This window comes from Gobius niger (genome assembly GCF_951799975.1).
Source record: "Gobius niger genome assembly, chromosome: 15".
NCBI lineage: Eukaryota > Metazoa > Chordata > Actinopteri > Gobiiformes > Gobiidae > Gobius > Gobius niger.
The window spans coordinates 11880811-11897730 of record NC_136866.1 but is presented as its reverse complement, the minus strand read 5'-3'; the positions used below and the strand labels follow the sequence as shown (position 1 = coordinate 11897730).

General features: G+C 40.1%; 3 protein-coding genes across 3 annotated transcripts in view; 2 read left to right on the top strand and 1 right to left on the bottom strand.

Moving 5' to 3' along the window:
* Positions 1–1648: 1648 nt before the first annotated feature.
* Positions 1649–10267, top strand: tmem214 (transmembrane protein 214). The gene is made up of 17 exons (XM_079572276.1): positions 1649–1869; positions 3264–3454; positions 3700–3850; positions 3973–4107; positions 4260–4342; positions 4500–4605; positions 5378–5459; positions 5533–5634; positions 5868–6009; positions 6613–6704; positions 6787–6835; positions 6940–7047; positions 7225–7342; positions 7425–7521; positions 8403–8571; positions 8868–9019; positions 9249–10267. The coding sequence occupies exons 1-17, from the start codon at positions 1722–1724 to the stop codon at positions 9373–9375; spliced, it is 2052 nt and encodes a 683-aa protein (XP_079428402.1). The 5' UTR covers positions 1649–1721; the 3' UTR covers positions 9376–10267.
* Positions 10268–10382: 115 nt separating this feature from the next.
* Positions 10383–12669, bottom strand: ccdc25 (coiled-coil domain containing 25). The gene is made up of 9 exons (XM_079572225.1): positions 12518–12669; positions 12361–12408; positions 12232–12271; positions 12101–12152; positions 11924–11999; positions 11721–11824; positions 11232–11434; positions 11016–11061; positions 10383–10937 (listed from the first exon to the last, which is right to left on the bottom strand). Exons 1-9 carry the CDS (start codon positions 12540–12542, stop codon positions 10908–10910), a joined length of 624 nt encoding a protein of 207 aa, XP_079428351.1. The 5' UTR covers positions 12543–12669; the 3' UTR covers positions 10383–10907.
* Positions 12670–12957: 288 nt separating this feature from the next.
* esco2 (establishment of sister chromatid cohesion N-acetyltransferase 2) overlaps positions 12958–16920 on the top strand; it is a 4197-nt gene continuing 234 nt past the window's right edge. The window contains exons 1-15 of the mRNA XM_079572170.1: positions 12958–13094; positions 13562–13622; positions 13739–13890; positions 14000–14318; positions 14404–14653; positions 14739–14866; positions 14942–15035; positions 15171–15237; positions 15387–15420; positions 15505–15646; positions 15746–15877; positions 15973–16062; positions 16175–16318; positions 16498–16682; positions 16785–16920. The exon at positions 16785–16920 is cut by the window's right edge and continues 234 nt beyond it. Of these exons, the coding sequence (XP_079428296.1) occupies positions 13573–13622; positions 13739–13890; positions 14000–14318; positions 14404–14653; positions 14739–14866; positions 14942–15035; positions 15171–15237; positions 15387–15420; positions 15505–15646; positions 15746–15877; positions 15973–16062; positions 16175–16318; positions 16498–16682; positions 16785–16917 (1920 nt within the window). The 5' untranslated portion in view covers positions 12958–13094; positions 13562–13572 and the 3' untranslated portion in view covers positions 16918–16920. The remainder of the gene's footprint in view (positions 13095–13561; positions 13623–13738; positions 13891–13999; positions 14319–14403; positions 14654–14738; positions 14867–14941; positions 15036–15170; positions 15238–15386; positions 15421–15504; positions 15647–15745; positions 15878–15972; positions 16063–16174; positions 16319–16497; positions 16683–16784) is intronic.

Below are 16920 nucleotides of genomic sequence, written 5' to 3'. Positions count from 1 at the left end.
GTGACTGGCTGCAGCCAGAAAGACACAGGAAGATGCAATTTTATATTTTATAGATTTGTTTTAATGGTTTGTTTTTTATTTGCATTGATTTGCTCAAAGGCCAAGTTGCAGGCTTCAGTGAAAACTTATTTAGCACACAAGCATCGAGCTTAACCAATTGTTTTGAACAAAACAGTACAGACAGACACTACTAAGTACTAATGTTTGACTGTGTTCAACTTTTTAGCTGCTATGACTTTTGTTTTACTGTATTTAACTGATCACCATCATGTGTTGCTTTAGCAGCACATGGACAACCAGGCTGAGCTTGATGTTGGTTTGAGAGAAAACATTGCGCCCTCTCAGTTTGATGTAAAGGCAGCCTCGTGTCAAACCTGCATCATTTGGAGTTACTGCTGGAAGGAAATAAAGCTCTAAGGTTCAGGAAAACTACTATTTTGTCATTTACTATTCATGTGTTCAGCTACATGTTTTAATAACTCTACTTATTTAGAACTTACTACAAAATGATAATGTATCATAGACCTATTGTTACTTTGTTTCCATCATGTCTTTAATACAGGGAACAACTTGGATACTCAGCATTATAATGGTAGTTAGTGGGGAGTGCACAGTCACCAGAACAAGTAACAGAACCCCCGGAGGAATAAAGGGAAAGAATTGTGTAAAAGATTCTAGTGAGTTGATGTGTCAGTATCATAGATTACCGGTATGTGAGTTGATGCGTCAGTATTATAGATTATGTGAGTTGATGTGTCAGTATCATTGATTATATGAGTTGATGTGTCAGTATATTTGATTATATGAATCGATGCATTAGTATATTTGATTATATGAATCGATGCATTAGTATATTTGATTATATGAATCGATGCATTAGTATATTTGATTATATGAATTAATGCATTAGTATATTTGATTATATGAATTGATGCGTCAGTATATTTGATTATATGAATCGATGCATTAGTATATTTGATTATATGAATCGATGTGTCAGTATATTTGATTATATGAATCGATGCGTCAGTATATTTGATTATATGAATCAATGTGTCAGTATATTTGATTATATGAATCGATGCATCAGTATATTTGATTATATGAGTTGATGCGTCAGTATATTTGATTATATGAATCGATGCGTCAGTATATTTGATTAGCCTATATGAGTTGATGCGTCAGTATATTTGATTATATGAATCGATGCGTCAGTATATTTGATTAGCCTATATGAGTTGATGCGTCAGTATATTTGATTATATGAATTGATGCGTCAGTATATTTGATTATATGAGTTGATGCGTCAGTATCATTGATTATATGAATTGATGCGTCAGTATATTTGATTATATGAGTTGATGCGTCAGTATCATTGATTATATGAATCGATGCATCATTATATTTGATTATATGAATCGATGTGTCAGTATATTTGATTATATGAATCGATGCATCAGTATATTTGATTATATGAATTGATGCGTCAGTATATTTGATTATATGAATCGATGCATCATTATATTTGATTATATGAATTGATGTGTCAGTATATTTGATTATATGAGTTGAATCGATTAATTGATTACGCTGGAGTGGTTTGAATCAAATGTCGACGTCACGCCGTCAGAGAGACGTGGCACGCTGATGATCCGCTGGTTCAGGAGGAAGGGGAAGGAAGTTAGCGCAGTCCACAAACTAACTGGTCTTTAGGGCGAAGAATGGCATCGAACAATGGGTCCGCGGGGAAATGGGAGGTGGTGAAGAAAGGAAAGAAGAATAACAACACCGGAGGGAATAAAAACCCCAGCGATAAGAAAAATGAAGCTCGAAAAGCTCTGGGCGAGTCAAACCAGCAGCCATCCAAACGTGAGTGAACACGGCCCGCTCCAGCCGAGGCGCTAGCTTCTCTGTCTGCCATACTTTACACTGAGATCACTAAGAATATGCTCTAGTGCTTCTGCAAACACATAGCAAACAATATCACACCGAAAAGTTCAGGTGTTTCAGTGAAAGATAAGTGTCGGTAGCACGGGGCATGGCTCTGCCCCCCTGCCTGCCTGCCTGCCTGCCTGGTTAGCTTGTCGTTTTCTCTTCGCAGCCTGGAGATGGGTAAATAACTAACGTTACAGCTTTTCACCCTGTGAGAAATCATTACAAGTCTATCGTTTTCCGTCGTTGAAGAATAATGCCTATTTTTATGAAATCATCTGCTAACACGTTAGCATTATGTTAGCAGAGTGTCAACAGAGCAACGTCATCATTGTCAGATCCAACCTTTCCTCTGTAATCAGTTTACATGAGTCTCTCTAGTCTGATCAATAAATGACTGCCTGAAAGATACAACATCAGTTTAACTTAAATATTTACAGCACTGTTGTTCACACATGTTTTTACAATATTATACATCCTCTCAAATGACAATGCCAGACATGTTTTACTAGTATATATATATTTTTCTGCTGATGCTTTGAAGCCACAAGACAGGTCAAAACTACTAAATCTAAGACCGACCTTATTTTGTCCCAAGGCATCATTTTGGCAATAACTTTGATTTCCTATTACTGCTACTGTAGTGTTTTTTCCCCTCAAAAATAACGTAGACAGTAGTGGGCTCACATATTATTTTCAGTTTCTGACCTGTGAGCAACTGGTGCCCTCTGTCAACACCTGTCGTGCCAGTGTGCTTCTCATATGTGTTCAGTACTGTACGGCCACTGGTCAGTGCTATTTAAATACTGCAAAAAGGCCCCTTCAGTGACATTCATTTTCTTTTTAAATTCAACAGAACTCGTCATAATCTCAGCCTTGCTCAAAAATCCAGGTTTACTTTGTGGAATCCAGTCACAAACAAGTACTGTTTCAGTTTAATGCCCGGAGAAATGGCAAACATTGACGTTAAAAATGCTAAATTAATCTATGTAACCCTGCATGCTGAGGCAGGCTTCAGTCCCATTATCATAACAGTTATCATAATCCCTAATAGGAAAATGCCTTGATGTGTCATTTTGATTGTTTCAAGTATTTCTTTCTTTATGTATAATTATTGAATATTATGAATAGATGTGTGTTGTGTGGGTTTGCTTCTGTCTTACAAATACTTGAAATACTGCTGGTGCTTAGTTGTGGAGTACTGGTGTTAATTATGTAATTCATGGAGGGAGGGAATAAGCTGCTGTTTGTAAGAGGAGTGTTCTGCTACGATGGATCAAATCTCTTTTCAGTGCTTCATGGAGCTTTACTGCCTGTTGCATTTCTTTCAGCGCTAAAGATGTCCGAGACTTTGTTTGAAAACTTTGATAAAATGTCAAAGAAACAGAACAAAGAGCAGGTCCCGCCACCAGCTGAGCCTCAAAACAAGAAACCAGCGCCCGCTAAACCAGCCAAGAAGGCAAACTCCAGCAATACAGCCTCCCCGACAAAGCACAAGAATCTGGAGGAGGCGTTCAAAGCTGTAAGTATTTGCCACATCGATTTGCACTGACATTACATGTAATTATAAAGGTTAAAGATGAAGCAGATTTCTGTCTCATTGGTTAGTAGATAAAGTGATAACAAAATGAATCACAGTTTGTGCAGTTTAAGGGGTTGTTTTTCTGTACACGACTGAATCGCACTGTCACATGTCTACGCGTGATCTCTTCTTCATAATGGCTGTGTTGTCTGGGTATCCTATTTTTGTTTTATGTGTGTGTGCAGTTGGATGTATCAGACCTGAAGCAGCAGCTGAGCCGCAGTCAAACGCTGTTCCCAGACAACCCCTCCGTCTGGGTCAAAGACCTGGCCGGTTACCTCAACCTCCACCTGACCGCGCCCGAAGCGGAGCCCACGCTCAGCAGCTACGCTCATGGTAAAAACTTTTATGTACACACTGTCGCACACAATGATGGAATAGTCATCTGCCACGTCCCACAATGATAAATGAAAGATTGTAGCCCATGTAGATCTTTGCTCCCATTACTGTGTCCCCAGATTACCCATACTGCCTCACCACGAAAGAGCTGAAGGGAGTGATCAAAGGCCTGCTCGGACGCTGCGGTGACGCTGTGCCAGATTTCTTTGACCACTGTGTTTACACTATGCTCAGGGAGTTGGACCGACAGTCAGGTAAACGCTGGCATCATGACAAAGTGCTCTGGATGAATGCTTTACTCTCCTGCCTTTATAGATCGTATACTAAAGACTCTTACAGTGATTTGGTTCATGCATATTTTATCCTTGTTTTATAGCTGTAACATCCCCGTGTTCTGTGTTCACAGGAGAGCCTTTGTATGGTTATAGAGTCTGCATTCAGGCAATTCTACAGGACAAGCCCAAAATTGCAACTCAAAACCTGCCAGAGGTGAGTGCGTCTATCCTTCATCGACTGTCATTACATCTTTAGTGCAAAATGTCAAACGCTTTCAACACTTGCAAGTTTCATTTCTGCTGAGCAAACGTTTGAGGGCACTAGTGTTGTAATACATGTTGTAAGAGTCGGCCTCTTCCCTGTTTTGCAGTACTTGGAGCTGCTACGGTCGGTCCACAATCGTCCGGTGAAGTGTCTGACCATCATGTGGGCGCTGGGCCAGGCTGGATTCTACGACCTCAGCCAAGGACTCAGAGGTGAAGCTCTGCCACACAACTACACCAGATCTACACCACACAACTACACCAATCTTCAGTGTAATAATACCTGTAGTTTGCATAGCGCTCTTCAAGACACTCAAACGCTTCATAAAGCTGTGTACTTTCTCTCTCTGATATGGAAATATAATTTGCCAGAGCTGTCAAGGCCTGCGGTCTCTTCAGTGTGGCTTTCAGTTTCTTGGGAAAATACAAAACCCTCGGGCACAAATCCTACATATTTCGGAATTTAGTTATTTTCTTAAATTCGTAATGCTACAAAAGGATTTTATTTTATTGTTCGCCAATATGTTTAGTGTAGAATGTAACGTTGAAAGCAGTTGACACAAGTGGATTATTATTCAGAAAGTAAAGTGATGTTTTAACTCGAATGCTTTCAAAAGCCAAGCACAGGTTTATATTTTGGAGTGTCCTCTGTATGGCCTGGATATGATACTGTATTAGTCTCCAAACATGAGCTTATCAAACCTGTTCTGTCAGATGAACCAAATTGATGGTTTAAAAGAAGTATCTCATCCTATGTGTCAAGACAAAATGCAAATGTGAGCCTCGGAGTCACGTTCATATTCAGTTTGATCTTTCTTATGGTTACTGTACTGTATACTTTCAGGGCTTTGTTTGTATCGTTGCCTTGCTTTTTGTAAAGTTGTTTTCACGCAAAAGCAAACCCACTTCAGAGCAACTGGAGTACAACAACCTCTGAACCTTTAGTATGTTGAGAAGTTAATGCTAATATGTTGTTATTTTACAGTCTGGCTGGGGATCATGCTTCCTGTGCTGGGAGTCAAGTCTCTGTCTTCATATGCCATTGCATATTTGGAAAGACTTCTTCTGTGAGTCGGTTTACTTTTATCGCTTTATTATATTGGTTAAAATGAATGTATAATTAAGTTTCTTTTATTGCAGACTTCATGCAAACTTGACAAAGGGTTTTGGCATCATGGGTCCTAAAGACTTCTTTCCTTTACTCGACTTTGCCTTCATGCCCAAAAATGCCCTATCATCAAGGTAAATTTACTATTGTTATGAAACAAATTAAGCTATATGAGTAAAGCTTTTGATTCCATCTGTTACCTTTGTACTACACAACGTGTTTCCAGTTGAGTAAAAGTTAATTTAACAAGTGCCCTAAGCGACGAACTGTCATTGATCCGGGATTCAAATTTCTTCAGACGCACTGAAGTGGCAGCGACAGCAAAATAACTTTACGCAAGAGTGCTGAAATGTGTGTCTCTCTGAAGTTTGCAGGAGCAGCTGAGGCGGCTGTATCCTCGTCTGAAGGTCCTTGCGTTCGGAGCCAAGCCCGAGACCACGCTGCACACGTATATGCCTTCGTTCCTGTCTCGAGCCACTCCGCACTGCCCCGACGACATGAAGAGAGAGGTAAGATACACGCGGACTATTGGACACAATCTTAGTATATACAAATTCATCCGTCAATTCTTTTTGTTTTATGGCCTCATGATTATTCACCTTATTCCGGAGGCTCGCGTGGGCGCCGCCATGAATTGTGCCTGCAACTTTTCTCCTATGTGTTGGGGGGGACATGGGACTGGAGGAGTCCAGATAAAATCAGTCACTACACGAAAACAAAGCTGTTTTTCGGCCGCGCTGAGAAACGGTGAAAAACAGTGTTGACATGTTGGTGCAAATGAACATTGGCCATTTTACACAAATCAATCGACTAAACATCAGATTTGAGCGGAGAATATTTTCCCTCGTTCTCCGTTAAAATGAACGGGCTTCGCGCTCGACCGGAAGTGTCTGGACAACGGAAGTGCCGAGACGACGCAAAAAGTGACAAAAGTGGGCGGGGCGGAATAAGGTCAATATTCCATGGATCCGGTTATTATAACGAGGACAAACCCTTAAAAGATTATAGGGCTAGATTGCTGTTGTTGTAACTTTAAAACCCTAGATAATAGATGTTTAAAAAGATACTAATTTCGTGAATGAAGTATTGTTCTTGTATTATGTTCCTTGCAGCTTCTCAGCAGTATGACTGAGTGCTTGTGTGTGGACGCGCAGAGCCTGGGAGTATGGAGGCAGCTTTACACGAAACATTTACCACAGTCGAGGTGAGCTTAACACAACACCTTTTTTAAAAGAAAATATATATAAACAAATTATAAACCGCATTTGTCACTTTCTTTCCCTCAGCTTATTGTTAAACCACTTACACAAGTCCTGGAACACCCTGCCACCGAAGGTATGACTCCTCCTCCTCCTCCTCCTGTTAAGTTAAACAAAACCATGTAAAGTCGCACATGAATAATGACTTTATTTTTTATTTTTGGTGTTGTCTTTGTGTAGCTGAGGAAAAACATGGGAGAAACAATCCAGTCTTTCAGAGTAACGAACGAGGAGATGAAAGATGGCATTGAGTCTCAGGAGCTTCAGGAGTGCAGTAATCTGTGCCAGGTGAGGCACACAACAGCAACGCAACAATAACATGTTACGCAATCTTTAGACTCATTTCTCATAGATAAGCATGTTCACTATAAGCATTGCGTCACTAATCTAGATCTTCAAGTTTAGACATATGATTTTGGGCTTGCTTTTGGAAAATGAACTCGTCTTGTTGTCCTTTGACCCCAGAACCTGCAGGTGAAGATGAAGGGCCGGGGGTTTCCTTGGTCCAAACTCTTCCTGGCGCTGTTGGTGTTCGTGGCAGGTTTTATCACACATGACGTCAGATCACACGGCTCTTTCGCAGGTCAGTACACAACAAATTAAAAATAACGACCCTTTACATAAGATCTAGCAGAGTGTTTATAAATCCTTTGGTTTTATCTCAGATTCCACCACAGCGTTGTATCTCCGTAACTCGGGCGTCACTGCGGTGTCTCAACAGGCCTGGGGCAAGATCACAATCTACTCAAAAGAGGGCTTCAGGTACGAGCCACAAATAACAAAAACAAGTCATGTCGCAAGCTTTTCAGAATAATATCCAGGAGAATCCTTTTCCAGGAAACAATGACACTATTATTGAGGAATCATAAATCTGTTCATGTGGTTTTAAATTAGATTTTAGTTTAGTTAGAAGTATAATGTTGTCCCTTCATTGCAAAAATACTCGGAGATGTTTTGTCTTGAGTAATTCAGCTTACTCAGTCTGAACCCTTCACTGTACTTGCTCTAATCATTTCTGTGCTCAAATTGCCTTCAAAACAAAGCATATTCCTCTAATACTGACAGAATATTTAAGTAAAAAAAAAATGCAATGCTATAAAAAAAATAGGCATCTTTTTTCACTTAATTGTTTTTTTATGAAAAGATTGAGGTAAAGTAAAGTCTGTAAGGGCAAGCAAAATAAAACAAAATAAACAACATATAGTAAAATAAGCTGAATAAACATAACACAGACAGCAGAGGTGAATACTTATGCAAATATAACGTTCCTCATTCTTCACAGGAATTAGTTTATAAGCATATTTCACAACTGGAGCTTTATGTGCTGTTATGCTGACATGATCAACAGCTACTAATCTGCTTGGCCACTGTAGCTAAAACTGCTTTAAAATTAGACACACAAATGTTATACTGCTACCTGAAAAACAGTGGGTACAGAGGCTTTTAAAGCTAAAACCATTGATCCTTTTACCTAGTCTGATAAATCTGTTAAGAGTACATTTGTCTATTTGTGATGTTGGTCTATTCTGAGCCCGGCGCACCATTTGACTTCGTTACTGCACTATTTGCATTCAGAGCAGACATTCTGCTTTATTCAATGGTCCATGAAATGACATTTGTTTGTGTTTTTGTTTTCCCTGCAGCTGGTTTGAGAAAAACACCCCCTATTATTACTCCGAGTGTGTGCGAGTCCTGGGTCCACTGACAGAGCAGGGTTTAGAAAAGACCAAAGCAGCAGCAGTTTACGTCTCTGAAAATACATCAAAGTTTATCGTGTGGGTGAAGGAAACGACGCCCCTGGTCATTGAATGGGTAAGGCGACACATGTTAACCCCTATATGCATTAACACTATCATTTATTTTAACACTAAAGTATCTACCACTGCAGACACTTTCCACAAAGGTCAGACTTGCACTCAGAATCATTGCCTAAAAAAGTATATAATTTTCTTTGCTTCTCTACTCCCCATTATATGCCATTAACATGTGCTAAATGATAATAAAGACGTAATCGCTGTGAGTCGATGTGCTATTGGTGACTACAATGCTCATGTGTATCTTGTATCCATTGGTTAAGTACAGCTGTGTTCTTCCACCTTTCTGTGCAGATCAATACAAATACTCCAGACAGTGTGTTCAGGGCCCTGGAGTATTTAAAAGAGCTGCTCATCTTCATCCATCAGAACTACGTCCTGCCAGCTCTCGCACACATGTCTGAACTGCTACAGCGAGCGTGGGCCAGCCTACAGGAGTCCTGCAAGTCAGTGCCTTAAAATCTCACTCCATCTCTTTCAGTGTTACTACGATACATCCATTTGGATGTTTCTGATTAGTTTGATACTTTAGATTATAATATTAACTATGTTGCAAACACACCAACCAGGGCTATTCTACATTATTAGTGTTTATAGATTAGTTAGTAATATTTATGATACATATAGAAGTGACCGTTGTAAAAATGTTGTGACGCTCTTGTCTCGTGTCTGCAGTGGCGAGGTGTCTGTATCGTGTCTCCAGGGCCATGCAGTGGCCTTCACAAACTCCACATGGCAGCTGCTGCAGCACACCACATCCGCCATCAAGACCTGGGCCCAGGACCTGCTCACACGAGCCTAACACACACTCTGACGCTGAGGGCACTGCTCGTTCTCTGAGCCGCTACGACAGACTGTGGGCTCCAAAACAGACCCTCCTGCTCCTGTTTTTTTTTTTTTTAACCAGTCTTTTTGTCACTGCTGGAAGCAGAGGTTGTCCCTCTCTGAGTTTTCTATGACATTTCTCACCTTGTTCCTTTTTAACCTCTGGGTTAAAACTAATTTATAGAAGCTATAATTTTGTAGATTGTTTATGGACAATTTTATTTAAAGATTTATAAAGTGTTTTCTTAACTCAGTGAAAGGGCAGGGCAATGACCAAATAAGAATTTCCAGACTTTTCCGAGCCACTGAAGGCGCCAACTAGAAACTGCGGGGCCACTTTGTCTGTTTTCACTATTAACCTTAAAGTACATCAGGTATCAGTATTTCTGTGGAAATGGTCACATCTGCTGGTTCAGTATTTATTCAGAATATTAAATCTAAAGATTCTAAAGCTTCAAATGAAGAAGAAACCCACCAGCTGTCTATTCTCGTCTTATGAAGTACTTCTCTTTCCTGCTGCTGCGTCCCTCTGGTCCAGAGCTCATACTTGAGTCAATGACGTTTAAAATTGTTTCAGTGAGTCAAATAATTTTGTGCCATCGCACACCTGTCGGCCTGAACACCTATGTCAACAAGATGTTTGGATAATTATGTCTTACTTTTTAATGTTAATTTGTAATAAAGGCTTAAACGTAATAAATGACTCACTTTTTTCAGCTGAAACTAAGTATTGGTGGACTGATTAACTCTATGTATGAGAAATACAGTATATGCCTGCGTTTACTTTAGGCAGCACAAATCAACACTTAGGGGTTGCCTCCATCATTGTCATTTTTCACAAAACGAACTGTGATGTTTGCTTGTTAAAAAAAAAAATCTCAGGCATTGTAGCCTGTATAGTTTTGTGAACAATAAACCTGTGTTCTTAATTGTGCGCTTTAGTGAGTTGTAACACATATCAATTATTTTTTTTATTATGTCCTTTTTATTATCTGTGACCGAGTGTTTATTGGCATTTTTTCCTCGAAATGTTAGAAAACTGAAAAAACACAAAGCGAGCAATGACATTTTCCACTGTGTAAATCTATTTTGCTGATACAAGGCTGCTCAGTAGGTGGCGATGTGGAGTAGCACATAAATGGCACAGTCTTCCCTGTGTACAAATAAAATTGGACATGCATAGACTGAAACAAGAATCAACAGAATTACACTGCTAAAGAAGCAAGAGAACTGTTATGCAAACATTTGCATAATCAAACAAAGCCGACCCGGCTTTGTTCAATCAATTCTGTTTCCCGTTTGCTGTAATGTAAATATCTGCCATTCTGATTTGGTAGCAGTATGAGACACAGCATAGAAAGTCCCAGAGCTGTCCCTTATTGGCTCAAGTCTGCTCCAAAAAAAGCAAAGTCTTTATTGTCAGTGTAGACGTCCCAGCAGCAGAAGAGGCGCGTCCCATTCAAGATCTGACTGAGGAGAGTGTCCACAAGAATTGGTCTTTTAACACCATTACATGAAGTCATCTGAGTCATTGCCATCCTGTATCAACAGAAACAATCACTAGTTAGTACACGGTATGTTGCCCAAGTGAGCTCCAGTTTTTCTCACCACACTCACCTCATTTGTTTGCATATTCTCAGACTTCATCAGTGTTGTGTAATTTCTAAAAAGAAAAGTTCATGCACTTGTTAAAATTGTTTAAAAAAAAAAAGCTTTACACTATAGATCGGCTACTAAAGAAGCCGACCAGTATTTATCCTGGGCAACAGGATAAATACTGGTGCAGGATAAATACTGGTGCAATTCTTCCTTGTGGCTTTAACATAAACAAACCTGAGTTCCTCCATCTCCTTTTTCATTTTCTGCTCCTCCTTCTCTCTCCTCTTCTGTTCCTGGAGTTGTGCTTTCTTCTCGTTCCTCTCCTCTCTGTCTCTGGACTCTTTCTCTGCCGCCAGGTCTGGGTAGCGCTCATCTTTGGTCTTCTCCAAACGGTTTACGATTTCGTTCACTTTCTTTTCAACAGCGACGATCTTTACCTGGACAAAAAAATGCAGTGTTAGGATGCAAGTGTGCACCCTCTTCAACCAAGACATGGAGATTTGAGCATCTTAGTCTAGATCAGGGCTGCACAGAACGTTCATGTTTTTAAGAGCAGGCTCAAGACCCACCTTTTTAGCTTAGCCTTTAAGTGACTAATCTATTTATTCAATCCTAATATATAAAATATATATATATGGGTATATATCGGTATGAAAAGCGCTTTATAAATAAAGTTTGATTGATTGATTGATTGATAGATAAAGTTCACCAAAGGCCACAAACCTCTTTCTGTTTGTAGAAGCCTATCTGTCCCACATCCATGTCTCCAGTCTTCTTTAAGTTTGCCCATGGCGTATAAACCACATTAATGTTGTTCATTTTGCAACCTGGCAACAAGAAGCATCGTTTTAGGCATGACCATTAATACTAACAACAAGAATAACAATATGCATTAAAGGAACTCGATCAATGTGAAATGTTTATACCTTGAATGCTGTTGTTTTTCACCAGCTGTGCACAGTCTATCAAAACTTCAACTGGAATGTTATCTATGGTATGTCCCTAGAAAATTGAAGCATGTCAGTGAATGTTTAATTACAGTAGCGACACATACAACTATTCAGATATGTGTTATTACATGCAGTATGTCACTGGACCCTTACCTTTGGCAATCTCAGATAAACATGAGCAGAAGACAATTTGTCAACATGAAACCTAAGTGTAATAATAACGTATTTTATTGTAATCAGTTTCTGCAAAATATTGTGATTGTGTATGTTCATATCAAGCTTACCAGATGTCTTCAGGCCACCCATACTTTATCAAATCCTCATCTAATGATAAAAAAAACACAAGTGTAAATGGGTGTTCACTGTACGATGTTGACAAATGACTCATCTAAGCATTCTTGTGGGTGACTTACTCTCATATTTATCTTTCCCCATGTATATAGTGTAGGGAGGATCCACCACTGGAAGAGCAAATACATAAAACTCATTATAAACCATTAATAATAATGTTAGTTTGCTAAATGATTGCTACCGATCATGGCAAAGATCACTGCTGAAAACTTTACTCACCGGCACTTGTAAAGTAAAACACCATCTTATCTGATTGACAAAATGTTCATACGCTAATAAAAGTAAAAAACAGAGAAAGTATTGGAGTTTAAAGAGGATAAAAGAGACAAAAACAGTACATGCCAAAGGGAGAAGCCTGTGCACTGTGCTGGTCACTTGAACCGGAGGAGGATGTTTTTCTTCTTCTACAATGCTGTGTCTGTGAAGCAAATGGGCGTAGTTGCGCCCCCTAGAGGAAAAAAAAACAGTGTTTAATTTTTATCATAGTTTATTTATTTTTTAAAGAAAGAAAACTTACATATACACCGCTAAAAGATACATGAAGTTTTTAATAATAGGCTAGATAATAAATTAAACTAATGATAGATTTTTTTTTTATTTTCCCCGTAACTCAAAAGAAAATGACACTACTTCCGCTTCCTTTCGCGCAGTTTTTTTATGTTGCTGGCGCGCGCTCTTCAAAACACACAGGCGGAACGCGGGTTCAGAACAGGACAGTCCTCTTTATAAAGCATTATATAGTTCAGGAAAGAGTTTGACTTTACTGTAACGTCCGAGACGCTTTGGCGACGCACAGGTATTTGTGTTTAATGCGGCTTTTACGATAGGACCTGTTTGTTTGCCTGGCTTGTCGGATTATGAAACTTCCACGGTGTTGATGGATGCAAATTACCGAATTGTCCACACAGCGAGACGGTTAAAACTACATTATTTAACTCTACTCATGTTAAATGTGGGCACTTGGCTCGTTTGCTTTGATTCCCCCCCCCCCCTTAATGTAAGCGTCACAACCCGCCATTTACAACGACCTTTGATTATAGCAACACTTTCGGTGTGATCAGGCATAAATACATCTAATGTTATGTAGACTTCCTAAAAACGGTCTCATTATTCTCATATGGACCGTAGAACTCATCCAGACTTCAGCAACAAGGATACTAATCGATTACTGTTTGTGGAATCTTACATAATCCTTACACATTACTTATAAGGGTGCAACTCAGTATTTGAATCACAATGATCTGTATGTTCATGTCTTTGCAGGGTTGGCAAAAATGATGCCAACGACCAGAAAAAGAAAGCTCTCCTCTCTGGACTCTGACAGGTGAAACTCGAAGACACAATTACACACCCCTCTTATAATATAACACATAATCATTCGGAATTTATATATTAGTTTAGCTGTAGTACTTACATTACACTGTGTCTTTGTTTTATCAGTCATTCATCCAAGAAGGGCATGGATGAGATGTCTCCAGTGAAAAGGAGGTCCCCCAGGAAGCCCACCAGGTCCCCCAAGAGGAAACAGCCAGTGGGATGCAAGGAAAAGGAGAAATGCGCTTCTCCACGTAAATCCGCACGAAGACTACCAGGTAAAGATGGATAATGCACTGAAGTCAGATACATTTCTGATTATCAATAGTGTCACCTTGGCCCTGGTCAAACACTAGGCACATTACTACTCTATTTTCTTTACTCTAGCATCACCAGCACAATCTCCCCGCAAAGCATCTCCTTTCAAACCTACAGTGGTTTCGAGCTCCTTCTATGGAAAACAGAAGAACGTCTATCTCACACCACTGGAGAGGAAGAAAGTCAAAGAGTCTTTGCCATCTCCTCCTCCTCTCCCCTCTCCTCCATCGTCTAAGGTCAAAAAGATGGTCGCCATTACCAAGAAGGATGGTAAAGGAGTCCAGCAGGCCAAGAGATTGCCCACAGAATCAGAAAATAACATGAAAAATGGGATGAAGCGGTACGCCGTTTCAACAAATTCAGTAAAGGTCTCCACACTTAACAGAAGGTTTGTTTTTAACGGCTTTTAACACAATAAACTTTCAAATTTTTTTTTTTCTTGTAATGATTCGCATGTGTATTTTGATTGTCAGCTACATTGTTAAACCAGCCGTGCCACCGGACACAAAGAAATCCATCACCATCTCGTTTAGCAGCTTGAAGCCCAAACCTAAAATCTTCGTTGGAGCTGCGTTCTTTGGCACAGGCAAGAAACCAACGTCAATGTATAAGAAAACTGCCCCTAAGTCAAACAGGCCAAAGAAAAACAAAGCACCAGCTCTGCCAACCCCCACTGAGAAACCCAAACCCCTGCCTACTTCAGAGGCACCTACAACCCAGAAGGTCTGTACAAATAATTATAAATGAATGTGAATATTCTGGTGAAAAAAAAGTTTGTTTTTAAATACTATTGAAAAATGTATTTCAGATTACCCCTACACTACCACAAGAGGAGGAAACTGAGCCGGTTTCCAAACAGGGGACCAAGTTTGATCCATTAGACTGGGTGGATTCAGTTGATGAAATTGTGGACTTTGCAACTCCAGGCCCCGAAAGGTAGGAATTTTAAATATGAAATCTATATCTTTTTTCTCATCCCATAAACACTTGTCACTTGTTTAGCACCTATAGTTCCCCCAAAGAGAAGTTTGGAATCAAAGACGTGTCAATTGTGCTCACAAGGACTCCAGAAGTGGAATCTCGGGCTTTGTCGTTCAAGTCCCAGGTAAACTTTCACTCACCGGGTAAAAAACAAACAGGACAATAGCCTTGTATGGATCACATTTCCCTCATAATAGAAACTGCCTTTTTTCTTCTAATTATTATTATAAAATTCAATTAATTTCTATCTTTTCCACAGGCGGACTCTGTGGCTCATTGTGGCTCGAAGCCTGTCTTTGACCTCAGCGAAATAAGTCCAATGAACGGTGACTCGAGTCCAGCCAAAGGTATTGTGTCTGAAGGCTAACAATAACAAAACCACATCAGTTTGATTGGTCAGGGTTGATAACTGTGTGCCAGGATGATTCCTTTATTGAACATTGTTGTAATATTCCCTTCTGTATAAACATTGTAGGCATGTATCCCATCTTTGGATCTTCCTCCAAAAAGTGAGTTCTTCAGTTGCATAGTGCACAGAAAGTGAGATTAGAGACAGTTTGACCAAAAACAAACCAACAACCTCATTCACACAGGTCAAGGATTACAACTTTGAGACCACCCGTGTCCTGCAGCACCCCCTCTGGTCCAGTGTCGGCATTACAGTCCATCGCTCCTGTGAAAGAGAAGACACAGAGGAAGAGGAAAGAAAAGCAGGATGAAGACCAGCTCATTATTGTAAGTTGAATAACAAATCTCCTTATTTTAGACACATGCTGTGCTTTTTATCTCTTCATTTTAAGGTTCAAATGCTCACAGTTAGTTTGTGCACTCCAGGATGCAGGTCAAAAGCAGTTTGGTGCGATCAGTTGCAGCTCCTGTGGGATGGTGTACAGCGCGGACAACCCCGAAGACAACTTCCAGCACTCCCAGTTCCACCAGAGATTCCTTGAATCCATTAAATATGTGGTAAGATGTCAATATTTACCTCACGAGCCATTCTCAAGATATCGGCCAAATCATGTAAAGAACAAACTGTAGGAAAGTCTTTTATTGGTTCACAGGGCTGGAAGAAGGAGCGTGTAGTAGCAGAATTCTGGGATGGAAAAATCCTTTTGGTGATGCCAGATGATCCCAAATATGCCATCAAAAAGGTATTTTGTTCTTTTAGATAAAATCCTCTTTTAGACACATGTCCCTCTGCTCTGGTACAGGGTTTAGTTGTTCTTTAAGTATGGAAATGTTAGATGTCTTCTGTTGTCCCAGGCAGAGGAAGTGCGGCAGGTTGCGGACAATGAGTTGGGTTTCCAGCAGGTGACACTAACCAGACCAGCTCAGGCCAAGACCTACCTTTTCATCAACTCTGAGAGGATGGTTGTGGGTTGCCTTGTTACGGAACCAATTCGTCGGGTATGCATATTTCACAATCCACTGCTCAGTGGCGTAAACATTTAAACAAAATGACTTTTTTGAAAGATATACAAATAATCATGCTGTTCCACACATAGACTAAACAGCAGAATGTTCCCAGCATACTTTTTAAATTTGGATTTGGCAAGGTTTCAATCTCTTCCATGTTTTATTCTTAGGCCTTCAGAGTTCTTATGCAGCCAGACCAAGAGAAGGACATGACCAAAGATGATTTCATGGAGCGACACAGGGCCTGGTGCTGTTCCACCGTCCCGGAGCAGGCCATCTGTGGCATCAGCCGAATCTGGGTCTTCAGTCTGGCCCGACGGACGGGCATCGCCACGCGCCTGCTCGACACTGTCAGGTACTGTCTACAAAATACTATCTTCTCATAATACTACAGGCATAACATTCTATTTGCCAACCCATTTAAAATCGACTGATTATTTTTACTTTGAATCTGCAGGAGCACCTTCATGTATGGAAGTCATTTAACAAAAGAAGAGATCGCCTTCTCTGACCCTACACCCGATGGCAAACAGTTCGCAACCAAATACTCCAATACCCCAGCCTTCCTTGTGTACAACTTTGTCTCGTAAATA

Bases quoted from the DNA above. Each gene is read 5' to 3' on its own strand.
- tmem214 (XM_079572276.1), top strand. From the start codon at position 1,722: ATGGCATCGAACAATGGGTCCGCGGGGAAATGGGAGGTGGTGAAGAAA. The intron at 6,836-6,939 runs GTATGACTCCTC...GTCTTTGTGTAG, and splicing joins GGAACACCCTGCCACCGAAG to CTGAGGAAAAACATGGGAGA. The intron at 7,522-8,402 runs GTACGAGCCACA...TTTTCCCTGCAG, and splicing joins TACTCAAAAGAGGGCTTCAG to CTGGTTTGAGAAAAACACCC.
- ccdc25 (XM_079572225.1), bottom strand. From the start codon at position 12,542: ATGGTGTTTTACTTTACAAGTGCCG. The intron at 12,409-12,517 runs GTGAGTAAAGTT...TTGCTCTTCCAG, and splicing joins GTTTTACTTTACAAGTGCCG to TGGTGGATCCTCCCTACACT. The intron at 12,000-12,100 runs GTAAGGGTCCAG...TCAATTTTCTAG, and splicing joins TTTATCTGAGATTGCCAAAG to GGACATACCATAGATAACAT.